At 38.3% G+C, this 15,527-nt stretch overlaps 1 protein-coding gene across 1 annotated transcript in view; it reads left to right on the forward strand.

Moving 5' to 3' along the window:
• ITPRID1 (ITPR interacting domain containing 1) overlaps positions 1–15,527 on the forward strand; it is a 147,348-nt gene that overhangs the window by 60,136 nt on the left and 71,685 nt on the right. Inside the window, exons 6-9 of the mRNA XM_049893558.1 lie at positions 729–815; positions 3,972–4,174; positions 8,935–9,509; positions 14,088–14,145. Coding sequence (XP_049749515.1) covers positions 729–815; positions 3,972–4,174; positions 8,935–9,509; positions 14,088–14,145 — 923 coding nt within the window. The remainder of the gene's footprint in view (positions 1–728; positions 816–3,971; positions 4,175–8,934; positions 9,510–14,087; positions 14,146–15,527) is intronic.

Consider the following 15,527-nt stretch of genomic DNA (forward strand, 5'->3'; position numbering starts at 1 on the left):
AACTGAACTGCATTATTACAGAGCTCTCTCTTCTTTGGAAGCACTTTAAAATGATTTGCATTGGATAGTGGTGATGGTCTCACAACATGGTGAATGTAATTAATGTTATTGGATTGTTTACATAAAAAATGTTTGAAATGGCAATTGTTTTTTTTAACATATATTTCACCACAATTAAAAAAAAAAGTTTAATTCAGGCCTGTGTGAATAGACTGACACTTCCTTTTGTGGTAAACAAGTTTGTTTCCATTGTAAATGGATGGGTGACCACAGGAGCCTGGAGACACACTTAGAGATTGTTAGCCATGCAGTATGAGAATTAACGTGGAGTCACTTCAGTGGCTCCTCGCCGTACCTTTTTCATCACATCATTTTAACTTCTTCCCAAAAGTTGGTGCCTAGCAAAGCTGTATTCCTGAAAGGTTCCCCAATGATTTGCCATCTGTCAGAAGCAAGACATTCTGTCACCTTTATAACGAGCACTAGCGGGGCACCTAACACCTAGAGTCTCACACCTTCTGTAACAAGGCTCTCAAAAACAGGAGCAGCTCCTCAGCTGCACACACCCGCTTCTTCAGGGGCGTGTCCATTGTGGAATTATTTTTTTTTTAAGAGGAAAGGCAAATGCTTGCTCTGGAAGGGAAAGCTTCACAGTGAGCTCCCAGGAGACTGTCTAAATGAGCACATTTCATCATTGGTATTTTCCTGGTATTTTTCCCCCACTGTAGATCTCTGCATCAGTTTTCAGAAACTCCTACCCTATCCAGAGGGACCAGTTTCAATTCTTGCCATTCTGCTGCAAGTATACCACAAAGGTATGTGATCTCCAGGCACTTGTCATCCAGAGAAATCATTCTGTGGAACAATGGATTTCATGAAATTATAAATAGGCACTTGAGAAATATTTGGTGAATGAAAGGATGAGGGAATGAATAAAGGATTTCTATCCTCCAACTTGCAGGAGCAAAATAAAAGAGTCAGTGAAATTGGAAACAACCTAGATATCTGTCAACAGGGAAATGGCGAAATAAATTATTGGCCAATCCATTTTATGGAATTCTATACAATGGAATAGCACTGGGTTATACAATGGAATAGGCAGAGATATACATACTAACATAGAAAGCCTTTCTTGTCGTATTTTTTAGCCGGATGGGGAAGCAAAATACAGAAAGATACACATAGTAACATACTAAGTTACTATTAATAAAGCAAACAAGTAAAAACTATAAAGCGTGTGTATGTAATCGCATAGAAAAATATCTGGAAGGGGATTGACATAAATTTAGCAGGAAGGGAGTCAGGACTAGTGGGGGTTATGGCCAACAGGGAAAGGATCCCTGGTGGTGCAATGGTTAAACATTCAGCTGCTAATTGAAAGGTTAGTGGTTCAAAACCAGCAGCCACTCTGTGGGAGAACCATGTGGCAATATCTTTTCATAAAGATTACAACATTGGAAACCCTACGGAGCCATTCTACTCTGACTTACATGGTCATTGTGAGTCAAAACAGACTCCAAGGCAACAAGTTTGGTTTTTTTTGTTTGGTTTTTATTTATGGCCAAAGGGGAAGACAGCCTTAAGTGTAATATTGTAATTTTTCAATAAAGTGAGTGTATTTTATGTATTTCTTGCATAACTAAATATAAATAAAAATAGTTAATAATATTGACATTATGTTTAATGACAATTCAATCAATAATCGCATTCTTGGCCCTGGGGCAGTGAGCCTTGGAAGACAGGGACTACGTCTTTGTTCATTTTTTTGCTTTGGGTGCTTAGCACAGAGCCTGGAACATGCCAGATGTTCAATAAATATTTTTATAAACAAGTAGAATAAAAATTTGTACAATGAGGTTGATATGATAATAGATTAAATCTTTCAGGAAGAATTTAGGTTTCTCACAAGAAATTTTTTTCTCCATTAAGCCTCTTTTATACTAAGTTGTATGTCAGCATAATGAAGTAATATGGCACCTCCAATTGTCCAGTTAATTCTAATGATTAAGGTGTCCAAGCTGAGCCATTTAAGCCTCACAGTAAGGGTTCCTGGACTACCTTTTTTTCCCTGGTGGAATCAGGAGGCAAAGCACCAGATCCCTACGTCATATTAGATTGTGTGAACATGAGGCTGGCTGGCGTCTGAAAAGTGGACCTGCCCAGTCAGACTGTAGGTGGCTGCTGTTGATTGATTGAATGGTTGAGTAAATGAATTGTAATTAGTCCAATTTAAATAATGGAGTCATGAAAGTAAAATTCATCTACATTATTTCAAATAAGCACATTGATATTGCATATAGTAAAGGTAAAGGCAAACCCCAACGAAATTGCTGAACAGACCTGGTAAAACCTTACGAAAAGTTCTGATTCCCACAGAGACCGTGAGTTTTCAAAGATCAATAGCCTAGTAACAGAAGAGAAATTCAGTAATTGGGAAATGAGTTGTTATACGTAAATATGATGTCCAGATAGCTGATGTTCATCATTTTAAGTGCCCAAACTGAATAAAACTATTTGACAAAAGCATTTCTTATTTCTCAGCAAAGTAAAAAAAAAAAAAAAAAACTATGGAACACATTTTAGCTCTACCAAAAGGTCAGGAGTTCGGATCCACCAGTTGCTCCTTGAAAACCCTACGGGGCAGTTCTACTCTGTCCTATAGGGTTGCTAAGAGTTGGAATTGACTCAACAGCAATGGGTTTGGTGTTTTTCTGGATCTGGGGACTTAAAATCATTATTTGTAAACATCAGTCCTTGTATAATTGTATCTGTATAGTTGATGATGCCCTAGATCAATGCTCTTTAAAAATATTCTCCTTCGAGTCACTGTTGATAGCTTTTTCCCATTTCCTTCCTTGCCATCACCTTCCATTTCTTTGTAGTAGTCAGTGCACTGTCTTGGACTGCTGCCCCACAATCTTCCTGCCCTACGTAATTTAACAAATGCCTACTCTGAAATGGAAAGTCAGATAAATAAATTCATTGGTATTGCATGTAAAGTGAAGGCAAATTGTCCCTGAGAGGAGGTGGAGGGACTGTCCTTTAAGTAAGTATATATTTGTTGTTGTTTGCTGCCATCAAGTTGGCTCTGACTCATGGCAACCCCATGTACAACAGAATGAAATGTTGCCCGCTCCTATTTTTGGAATGCTGGAGTACATTGTTATAGCCATTGTGTATTTTGAGTGTCTTCTAATGTAGGAGGCTCATTTTCCAGCACTATATTGGACAATATTCTATTGTGATACATAGGGTTTTCATTGGCTAATTTTTGGAAGCCCTGCTGGTGTAGTGGTTAAGAGCTTGGCTTCTAACCAAAAGATCGAAAGTTCAAATCCACCAGGTGCTATTTGGAAACCCTATGGGTCAGTTCTACTCTGTCCTATAGGGTCATTATGAGTTGGAACCTGCTCAATGGCACCTAGCAGCAACAGCAACAATTTTTGGAAGTAGATTGCCAGGCATTTTTTCCTAGTCTGTCTTAGTCTAGAAGCTCTACTGAAACCTGTCCACTATGGATGACCTGCCGGTTTTTGAAATAATAGTGGCATAGCTTCCACGTCATAGCAACGTTAGCCACCATAGTATGAAAAAATAACAGAGTATATATTGTCGTTGTTGTTGTGTGCCATCAAGTCCATTCCAACTCATAGCAACCTTATAAAAAAAATAGGACAGAGTAAAACTTTTTTTTATAGGATTTACTAGGGTATAATCTTTACAATTTCTCCTGCCAAGTGACTAGTGGATTCAAACCCCTGACCTTCTGATTAGCAGCTGAGCTCTTAACCATTGTACCACCTGGGTTTCTCTAGGATATATATAAGCATTAGTAAATGCACCATCTGTTTGTCTACTCAGGTCCTTCTTTCACTCAATTTCTGAAGGATTAAGTGGTTGAGATAACTAGAAAAATGGCTTCTGTTTAAGTGAACTGTTACTGGATAAAGATATTCCTATTTTTACTGCAGCATCCCTGAATGGCTAGAATTTTGGGAAAAAGATCCCGTGGAGATTCTCTTGGATCTGGGGTTTGGTGCTGATAAGCCAGACATCTACACACAAATCCCGGCCAGGTTCCTTTGTTGTGGCTCTGCAGCCAAAGGAATCAACATCCGTGTGTTTCTTGAAGCTAAAAAGCAGCGGATGGACATTGAGAACCCTAACCTGTATGGTAAGTGAGGACCGTGTCATATTTACGTCTCAGCAATGACAGTGTGTGACCAGATGGGCCATTGGGATGAGCTAGGAGGTCATGTGCAGTAGTAATCAACCTCTTTATCTCAGTGGCTTGAAACAGAAAAGGTTTATTTCTTGATCACTCCACATTTCCACTGCAGGACGGTGTGTATGTTTGGGAGGGAGGAAAATCTACTCCATGTTGTCCTCCCTCAGAGATCTGGCTCCACCATCTGGAATGTCACTGATGAAGGGCGGAAATGGAGAACAAAACCCTTCTGTTCAGAACTTATATGTATCACGAATGCTCAGATTTCATTAACCAATGTAAGTCATGTGGCCATACTAACCTTTCAAGGGGGAGAGGGAGGATCTGCAATCCTACCATGTGCCTCAAACAAACAAAAAAAAAACCAAACCCACTGCCATGGAGTCAATTCCGACTCATAGTTACCCTGTAGGACAGAGTAGAACTGCCCCATAGGGTTTCCAAGGAGCAGCTGGTAGATTCTAACTGCTGGCCTTTTGGTTGGCAGCCTTAGCTGTCAACCACTGTGCCACCAGGGTTCCACCATGTGCCCAGAATGAAGAAAATAGGCATTACTGGTAAGCAGCACCAATATTGACCATAGCTACAGCCCAGGAAGCGGAGAAGCCAGGCAGGCCCTGACAAGGCTTGTCATGTGTCTCTAGTTAAAGCCTCAATTTCCTCATCTATGACTCTCAGAACGCTACTTCTTCCACCGCAACATGTGAACGGTAGTTATTAATGAGTTGTCTGTTGCCCTAGGCTAGGTTCTCTAGAGAAGCAAAACCAGTGAAGCATATATATGTATATGTATACATATGTGTGTATATATATACATATATTGTATATATAGAAAGAGATCGATCCCAAGGCTCACATGGTTGTAGAGGCTGACAAGTCCTAAGACTGTGGGTCAGGCATCAGGCTGGAGACTTCTTCTGACTCATGTAGCTGTAGCAGCTGACGAATCCGAGATCTACAGGTCAGATGGCAGGTTGCTAGCTCATGGCTGCGAAGACTGATGAATTCAAGATCAACAGGTAAGATGTCAGACTGCTGGCCCAAGTCCCAAGAACTGGCGGTCAGATGCTGATGAGCCAAATGCAGGTTCCAGAGCAAACAAAAGCCAGCGAGTTTTGCCAGAGAGTCCACGTATATTGGATGCAGGCCACACCCCCAAGGAAACTCCCTTTCAACTGATTGGCTACTCAGCTACTTATAGCAGATCCCATCATAGAGGTGATCACATTATATCGGATTTCATCATGGAAGTGATAACATCATTGTACAACTGACAAACTACATCATGACTGCCAAACCACTGAGAATCATGGCCAAGCCAAGTTGACACACAACCTTAATGATCACAATCCGCCCCTTGTCAAAATGATGCCTGTACATACCTCCTTAAACCATAGATAATCTCTGAATAAAGGCAACTATAAAGTCATAATTGCACCTAACATGCTTACAACCCAAAATACACTAACCCTGTTTGCACCTTATATTTTATAAGTGAAGAAAACAAAAATATCTGATGAACACATGCAAGGAAGAAATACTCATAACAATTAGAGTCCTTGTTTCTGCAACAGGTCATGTGGTCGTAACTGGTATTTAGAACTACCTTCTTCCACCATCCATTCTGTATTCCTTTTGTCCCCAGCAAGCACTTCAGCTTGTCATGGTTCTTTGCCTGGTGGGGTGACCCAAACCTTCATTCCCGAAAGGTCTGGGCCATTAGTAGTCATGTAGGAATTGGGTTGCTGTAGTTTTCTGTTGACTTTAATCACAGGTCATGGTAGTACTAAGAGACACTGTAAGGGATCTCCTGTATTCCAGACATACGCTTCTTGACCTCCATTACGCAATATCAATCCAGTTTCCTCTTGGCAATCAGCATCAATCACACCAGCCAGTATGGCAACTCCTGTCTTCGATCCAGAGGCATAAGAGGCCCAAAGTGGCCAGGTGGCATTCTTAATTTCCAGTTCAGTGGAATCAGTGATGTATCTTCAGGTAGGAGCATTCCTTCCTTTGGAGCTAGGACCTCTAGACCCACAGAGCAAAGGGCTATGAGTACAGGAAGCAAAAATTTCATGAGTGGGTCAGTAGGGATTCTGTCATACCTCCAGATTTGTGGAATAACTATGCCTAAATTTTGTAGTGAAACTTGGTGGTATGGTGGTCAAGTTCTCGGCTGCTAACCAAAAGGCCAGTAGTTTGAACCCACTTTCTCCATGGGAGAAAGGTGTGGCAGTCTGCTTCCATAAAGATTACAGCTTTGGAAACCTTACGGGGCAATCTACTCTGTCCTACAGGGTCACTATGAGTCAGAATCGACTCGATGGCAACCGATCTGTTTAAACCTTGCAATTATCATGAATGCTGCTGGTTTTTACCAACTTGTGCTTAATGAAATACTTTTCTCTAGAACATTACTAGAGATGTTGTTGGGGTATGTGTATTGTGCTCAGATACTTTCGTGGAAAGATGCCAGTTAAGCAGGTTTATTTAATTCAGAATTTATTTAATATGCTGAGGTGAACTCTCACTATACTAAAGGGGATACTGTGCAGTGTTTTCAAAATCAGTTAAATGCATAATCCCTCTTGGGGGGGGGCATGAAAGAACATCTCTTCAGTGGCACAGAGTGTGAGGAATTCTGTTTCTGAGATCTTTTTTTTGTTTGTTTAATAAATAAATTCACCAAAAGGAAAGTCAACTGAGTTGAAGTATTTTCCTCAAACAAATATCTGAAGCCAAAGGTTCACTGGAATTTTTCATTTAAGTTTCTGTCTCCTTTGTTTTCATCATTATGTGTGTAAAATAAGGAAGCACAGCCATAAGGTTTCTTTTTCAAAGAGTATGTAACTCTGAAGTGTTGCAATGTAGTGTTTCTTAATCTTTTAGAAGAAATCAACATTTTCATTTGTTATCTCTTCTTCCAAATAGCACAGAAATTCAAGCTCTTTGATCAATCCTTTATTTGGGGAAAGTAGTAACACCAATATCTAGGTAGTGTTTAGGCTGATCTGTGAAGAAAGTAAACATCTTACAAATGAAATTGACACATGGATTATGAAGGAACCAGGACTTGACCTCTGCTCTTGCGATTGCTGGCCCACTCTTACTTCCACCACTTACATTGGGCTAATAGTTACCAATGCACTTTTGATTCAAGAAAGCTGAGGAGGTCAAATATAAAACAAGCAATAATAAAATTAGTTGCCTTTGCAAAAGATAGAGTGGAAAATTTATGTCCCCTTCAAAGTCAATAGAAAATGTTCAAACGTGGGGGGATGAAAATCAACTGGTCCATTGTTCAGCCTACCCAAAGGCAAAAAAGAAACGCACTAATCTAACACTTCAGACTATTTTGTTCTGAAATTGACTGAGCCAATTAAATTGATAGGTTTTGTTTTAGTCTAAGCATAAAAATATGCAATGGAATGGCTATAAGACAATCATAAAAGCTGATTTGTGATTCAATTGTACCCTCTGGCCCATCAGAGATTTATTTTCGACCTTGTCAGAATCTAGGGGAAAGATGTAGTCAGAATTCTTCTGAAAACATCTAGTACCCAAGAGTTCCTAAAGGTCTTGCAAGACTATCACAACTCTCTGTGAGAAACTCATCACATTTTGGAAAGAGAAGAATGGTCAGTCAATATTTTCCCCTTCAGGCGAAGGAACAGGTGGTCTTCAGGACATGCCCTATGGAAGCATCAACAGTGTTGCTCTGATGGTGCAAACAGGACAGAGGACTGCATCCTTACCCACTTATGTGGCCCTTGACCATTGCTGAGGGATGCAAACTTGAATGCTATTGCTGGGGTTGAGAGAAGGCTATGGAATAAAAACAAAGTATTCTGTTTTTATCTTATTTTTATTACCTTGAGATGACAAAAAATATTTTTCACCATTTTTTTTTCCAAACTGGCCATGTATCCCCAAATTAGCCCTTGCTGCATTAGGCCTTTCTCATATCCTCATTAAGTGAATACTTACATATTACTGAAATGGTAGAGGCTAAATCAACCAGAAAGGCTTACACACTGAGGAACTGGTCTGATTTGATATTCACAGCAGGTATATATTATTATTGTCATTTTTCAGCTGAAGAAATTGACAATTTACAGTGCAACTTGCACAGGACTAAGCATTATATTGATTCATTTACTCTATGGTCACTCTGCCAGTGATTGGTTAATAAACTGGGTTTGGACCCAGGTCTTTTGACTGCATATGCCATGATTTCTCCACACCATCGGGCGACAGTATAGATGGAGATGATGGAGATGGTGATGAGGTTATTTACAGCAGAAAGCTGTGAAAGAATATCCAAGGTCACCTCATGTGAAAGAGCTGGCTTTATTCTTTTACATTTAGGTTCATGTACCTAAATATATAGATTTGCTCATGTCTACAGCTTGATGGATTAACACCTATAAAAACTGTAAGCATATATGAATCTATATAGTTATCTGTTTTTAAAACATAAAAGACATTCACTTTGCCCATAATACAGCGATACCTCCTTCTGCAGGGAAATCATCATCATAATTATCAGTGATCTCTACTGAGAAAAACTGGAGTTCAGGAGCTTAAGGTCCTTCCCTTCTTGAAAAGCACATGTGTAAACCTACCTCTTCAGTTTTGACTACATTAATGCATTTAATTGAAAAGAGTCAGTCTAAGAATTTTGTGTTACTCGTATTGTTTAGGACGTTTTCGACAGCTGGAAATCCTGGACCATGTGACCAATGCCTTTTCATCTTTGTTGAATGATGTTAACGTCCTACAGACCAAATCCGAAGAGAAAAATGGAGGAAAGAGTGTGGAAAAAGTTCCAGCGAGTGGGGCCAAAGAGCATCAGAAAAGAATGGGTGAGCTTCTTAAAAGGGCTTCAAAACTGAGCATAAGGAGGGATTGTAACTCAGAAGCATTGGAGTCATTGAAGATGAAGGATGAATTTTTCATCCCGTCTGCAAAACCAGAGGAGTGTGGAGCAGAGTTACCAGGGATGGCAAACAACCATGAACAAAATCATTCACCTCCCTTGACAGAGCACGGATCTCTCCAAGCCCATGGTGACTCACTACCTTGTCATCCTCCCCAAGCTCTTCTGAGAAAGCGGTGGCCTGTCTCATCCAGGCTAGCCCAGAGTACTCTACCTTCCAATGTGTCTGATGGGCCCGTCAAGGACAGAACTCGAAAGGAGGACTCAATTCAGACTAACGAGCTCAAAAACTTGTCTCATCTTGCAGGAGAAGCCCTGGACTCATTCGAAATGGAAGAGGTCAGTGTTGTCCCTATGCATCTGATCTCCTAATGGAAGTAACCTTCACCCTTTGTCCTCCAGCCCTCATTCAGCCGCTCCATCTTTTAACCCATCCTCATTCATCTTATTACTCTACAACTCTTGTTTAGTCTAGGACATTTAAGGTCATTCGAGTTCCTTCAATTGGGAATAAACTGGTATGAAAGCAGCTTTTGCATTCTCCTATCCTTTTCTCTCCTCACAAATGAATCTACAGTTCATTTTTTTAAAATAATGTTTTATTGTATTTTCAGTGAAAGTTTACACAGCAAATTAGGTTCCCATTTAATAATTACTATGCAAACTGTTCAATGACATTAGTTACGTGTTTTGTGATGTGTCAACCTTTTCATTAATTTCATTCTGGATGTTCCAATTCCAGTAATCTGGTTTCCCTGTCCCCTTGCCTTTTCATCTTTGCTTTAGAGTAATTGTTGACCATTTGGTCTCATATAGATGATTTTTTAAATAGACTATTACTCACTGGTAATAGTCTTTATTTTATGAGCCAATCCGTTATTTAGCTAAAAGGTGACCTCAGGGAGTAGTTTCAGCTCAAGGTTTATGGAGTATCTCACGGCAATAGTCTCGGACAGTTCTATAGTCTCAATAGGTCTAATAAGTCTGGGCCTTTTAAGGATTTGAGTTCTATTCTGCATTTTTCTCCTCTTCTATCAGGATCCATCTATCATGACCCTGATCAGAACAGTCGTTAGTGGCAGCCAGGCACCATCTGGTTCTTCTGGTCTCAGAGTAGATGAGGCCGTGGTTCATGTAGACTGTTAGTAGTCTCGTAGACTAGTCTCGATATTGAGGAGGTTAGCATTTGTCTGCTTTGGGATTTCTTGTTGTTCACATAACTTGATTCCCATTTCAGGCATACTCTTTACTCCTTCATCACCATCTTCCTTACTCACACGTCTTTACCTGTATTTAGATAACAGCCCCGCATGTACGTTTCAGTCTTTTGTTCCAAAAAATACATACACATTTTCCCCATTTCTCTATTCAAATAGCAGCTAGATTCAGAAAGTACAGAAGAGCCAAAAAAAAAAAAAAAAAAAAATCCCCTTTTATCTAAATTATCCAAAGGTAGGGCAGGATATTTATATACAAATCCCAAGGTGGGGCCCCACTTTTGAGCTCTCTGCCTGTTGGGTGCATGGTGGGCCCTGGGCCTTCAAGAGAGCCACAGTGCAGTTGCCAAGGTGAACACAGAAACCAATAACATGGTAGGGACAGGGACAACCCTACTAATATACTTTTATGGAACTATAGTGACATGTTTGGGGTTTCTGGAGAGCAAGAGAAGGGTTCTTAGCACACCTAGGGGCTGAGAATATTAAGGAACATATGAGTGGTGAGCTTACCCATAATAGGAGATGGTTTTGCCTATTGGTAGTATTCCTCAACGTAGAATGAAGTAAAAATCGCTCCAGAACGTGTAGCTGTTTATGGCCTAAATATCTATATGTGTGTGTGTGTGTGTATAGTTGTTGTTAAGTATCAAAAAGTTGATTATGACTTGTAGTGACCCCATGTGACAGAGTAGAATTGCCTCATAGGATTTTCTAGACTGTTTTTTTTTTATTCTCTACTGAAGCACATCATTAGGCCTTTCTCTAGCAGAGCTGCTGGGTGGGGTCAAACCTCCAACCTTTCTGTTAGCAGCTGAGAGCTTAACTGTTGTGCCACTTGAATGCTCTCTCTCTCTCTATATATATACATACATATACATACATGTATGTGTGTGTGTATGAATATGACTTGTATACAAAAAATTAAGAATCTTAAAATATTAAGCTGAATTTCAAATAGTACCATAAAAGCAAATAAAAATTATAAATGGAGAAAAAATTATACCTTTGGCCAAGTGCTGTGCTTTGATGATAAGTTGAGATGGTATTATAAAATAGTATCTTCTTTTAACTCTATCTTCCAAAAGGATTGTTTAATGACCAAACTAATAGGTAAATCAGTATAAAGGATTTCAAGTAAATACGCAACTCATTAGTCAGACTGCAATATTTGCCAGGATTCAAACAAGAAGTTTTGCCAAACTCGAGCTCATTTACAAGACTCGCTAGTCTCTTCCATTCCCTCCATTCCTTAAGCTTCTGCTGCCTCAAACCAGGAGTCAGGAAAAAAAAAAAAAAAAAGCCATCTATATGTGAGAGTACAGAGATTATAGATAAACACCAAATTCAGCAGTTTTTGCCCAGAATAGTTTCAAATATTGTTATAAAGAAAAAATATATGTGTATAGAGAGAAAGGCACACTCAGACACCAAAATGAAAGAAAGTCACATGTTCTTTTGGCACATAGTAGGTACTCAGTAAATATTTGTTGAATGACTCAATTAACATTAAGAGGTTTTGATAATATTAATTTTGTCTAAGGGTGGCTTTCAGATTTCTAGAAAACAGAATATTCTGTTGAACGTCATAGTCAACTTTGTTTATGGCATTCCTTTAATGTGTTCCTGTGTGTGTAAGAGTGAACTAGCCCCCAAAAAGGTGAGAAAGAAACTCACTACGTGGATTTTGTTTTTCTAAAAAAGTGTATTTAAAGTATTACACCACACAGCCTAGGGAAAAAATATTTGTTTGACTCAATACCAGTAGAAGAGTAAATGAAGCTTGGGTAGGTTGCATCTTAAAAAGGAACTAATGCCAGATTTAATATTTATTTTTCAATGGCAAATCTAAAAATCCAATTATAAGAAATGAAAAATATGTGTGAAATTGGCAGATGTTCCTGGCATTTAAAGCATGAGCCAATGTGCTTAAATAACTAGCTATCAAAATATCAAATATGGTTGGCCAAATTTTGCCTCCAGATCAATCTATGATGCCTTCCCTAAAGTCCTACTAAAGACTGAATTTGGCAATAGTTGGCTCACTTTTCAAAATTATGATTCCAACAAAATTGTGCATCGATTTTAACGCAAAAATCAACACATTTTTGTGTTTACTTTTACACAAAGTAGAATTGATATTGCTCCTTTCTTTTTTATTCTCAGACATATTGACTAAATTTAATACTTACGCAACTTGTACAATTATAAACTCAAGGTAGGGAACTTCTTTATATCCACAATAAATTTCTTGATTTAAATTTTTTTTAATCCATTAATAAGTTTGGCTCAGATGGAATAGCCCACCAGTAGGCCTAGCTTCCCTTTTAGACCATTGGGACTTTTTGTTGTTCTTTTCTCAATAGCCAGCGGAGCCTGTGCCGTTGAGACAAATACGTAACTTACATGACACTGAGTGGATTTTTCTCCATGGTAAAGGTCACAGAAAAAGAATTCTTTATTATACTTCTTTACGCACGCTAGAGTGTGTATTACCAAAACCAACCAAAATAATGATAAAAAACGTGTTTAATTAATTACAAGTGTAAAGTAACTTCTTTTAAAAAAATGGGATGAAAGATGAAAAAGAGTATAAATATTTCTTCTGACATTGTTGAGGCATATCCTTAGTATGCTCAGTTTATTCCTGGGTTGATGGTCATTTTTGGCCATGTGTACCACAGTGTTCAAAATAATTATATCCTTTGATAGAGTTTTCAATACTCAGACATGAGCCCAAGTAAACAATATGATATAGAATTAGGTTTACATAAAGTAGGATTGAGCTCACTCATTTCTTTTTTAAGGAGATTCACCTCAATATTATTTCTATCTGCAAAATTTAGAGAGCATTCCAACAGTGGGAGAATTGGTAAGTAAAAAGATGGTGTTTTCAAAGAGATTTTATGAAATGAGGGAAAAAAAACCTTCGAATTTGGGAGTGAAAAAATTTGGCTACACAACTATATCCAGAATAAAATTATTAAAATGAAAATCTGCCAAGAAATAGTCCAAAATATTAACATTAATTGTTTCCTTACTTTTAACATTTTGGATCTATCATGTTTCTATGGTAAGCAGGTATTGCTATTTTATAAGTAATATTTGTTATTTTGCTTTCACAATAATTTTATTCTCATTGGCAGAGTAATATTTATTAATTTCCAAGAATAATTAAAAAATAAATTCTGCTCTATTTGGAAATTAAATTAGCTTTAACAGACCTAAGTCCTGTATGACAACTAAGTCATGAATTTTCTGATTGGCTCTCCATAAATTTATCAAGTAGTAAGTAAATCCTCGGAGAACTAACTTACAATTGAAAAATTACTTATTTGTTCCTAAAAGCTTTAAAGCCCTTTGGAAGAAAAAAAAAAAAAAAAAGACAATCTAGAATAATAATAATATTATTATTATTTAAACTTAGTTCAAATGTCTTATCTCCCAGAAAGGGCTTCTGACCTTACCACCGAGAAGTAATCTCTCCCTGCCCTGAACTCTTCTGGTTTCTATTCTGATATCATGGACACCTTGTCGACGCCACCTCTTTGCAGTAAACTGTAAGCTATTTGAGGTCAGAAAATTATATTTGTTGCTCTTAGCAGTAGCCAGTAGGCACTCGATGTAGGTTAATCAAATAAAGGAAGTGAATTTATTATGAAAAAATTTCTAATGAGATTAATGCATTTTGATGTCTCAGGTCCAGAGTTTTGAAGAAGACACAGGCCATTCTCTTGACATGACTTCAGAAACCACAGGTAAGAATTTAGTAATTTCATTAGTTGTCTTTCAGAAAGAGAAGGTGCATCACTGGTACCCAAATTTCTTAATATGTACAGAGCTTAAAATATCTCCTGGAGATACCGTGCATCTGTGTATCATCTGGGACATAAAAAACCTACTAGCATTGCAAATATACATGTAAATTTATAAATACCACAAAAATGTTCAACATCTCTGGGTCTAATTCAGTACATGGATTGTCTAATGCTGACTTTGTGTGATCCAACCAGGATGGTGGGATGGATTTCATATAGTACTGAGATTGACTGGGTAAATGTCTTACTCCTACCTCCAACTAGCTGCTGGTGTTACAAAAGTCATATCACTTTCCTGGGCCTCAGTTTTCCCATCTGTAATAAACGGTTCTTTGCCAGCACTTACACTCTAAAATCAGTGATGGTATGGCCTTGCCATAATCCCATCATTGGAACAATTTGCCTAGATGTACCTTTCCAAACCATCTCTTAGAATAACACTGTATCACCCCAGACAACAGAGAAGGAAGCCTTTCCCTACTCCTGGTTCACATGCCCCCACTCTGCCATCACTATGACTCAGCATTTCCATGATCCTATAACAGAGCTAGAAGTAGACAGGAATTAGTCAAGCAAAATAGAGCAGATGAAGCTTGTGCATTTCCTGGAAAGAAATATGCAAATTTTTAATTTACTTTAATGTGGTGTCAAACTTCTCTTTCATTACAAAGTGTATGTATGGGTCTTATTTTGCTAAATGCTGTTTAGAAATTATGCATTAGTAATTACAGGGTCCTACTGATTGACTGATTATATAAATTGTTCTCCTGCTCTCCAAAGTAATTACTTCATAACCTGCGTTGAGGTTTATAAGACAAAAATAAGCATCTAATTGAACGGTTCTCGGTGAAGCTGGAGAAGCTTGGTGAAGAGGTTGCCAGTAGAAATTGTCTTCCATAAATTCAGTTAAGAGGTCTGCTGATATCGTGTAAGTCACCCCAGTAATTCCAAAAATGATCTGAGAAGTGAGGCAAAAGTACTAACCTACACTTAACCTCAAACTCAGAGAGCAAAGTAAGGGAGATGAAGGTTAGCCTAAAAGAGAAAATCTGAAATATGGCACAGGAAATGGGCTTTTATTACTTTCACAAACAGTGTTGTTAACCGAAGAAAAAGCAAGGCTGGGGAAAAAATAAGTAAAACTAGTTCAACTAATGGAAAATTATCACTTTGATATCATGTGTGTGTGGGTGTGTGTGGTGTGCGTATATGTGTGAAATTATTTTTTGATTGAATTCAAAAGCTAAAGCACATGGACTGCTTTGATCAATAGTACATGGAAGAAGTGATCCTGTGCTAGTTCTGGGACGTGGCCCTTAACC

Source organism: Elephas maximus, chromosome 8 (assembly GCF_024166365.1).
Source record: "Elephas maximus indicus isolate mEleMax1 chromosome 8, mEleMax1 primary haplotype, whole genome shotgun sequence".
NCBI classification, from domain to species: Eukaryota; Metazoa; Chordata; class Mammalia; order Proboscidea; family Elephantidae; genus Elephas; species Elephas maximus.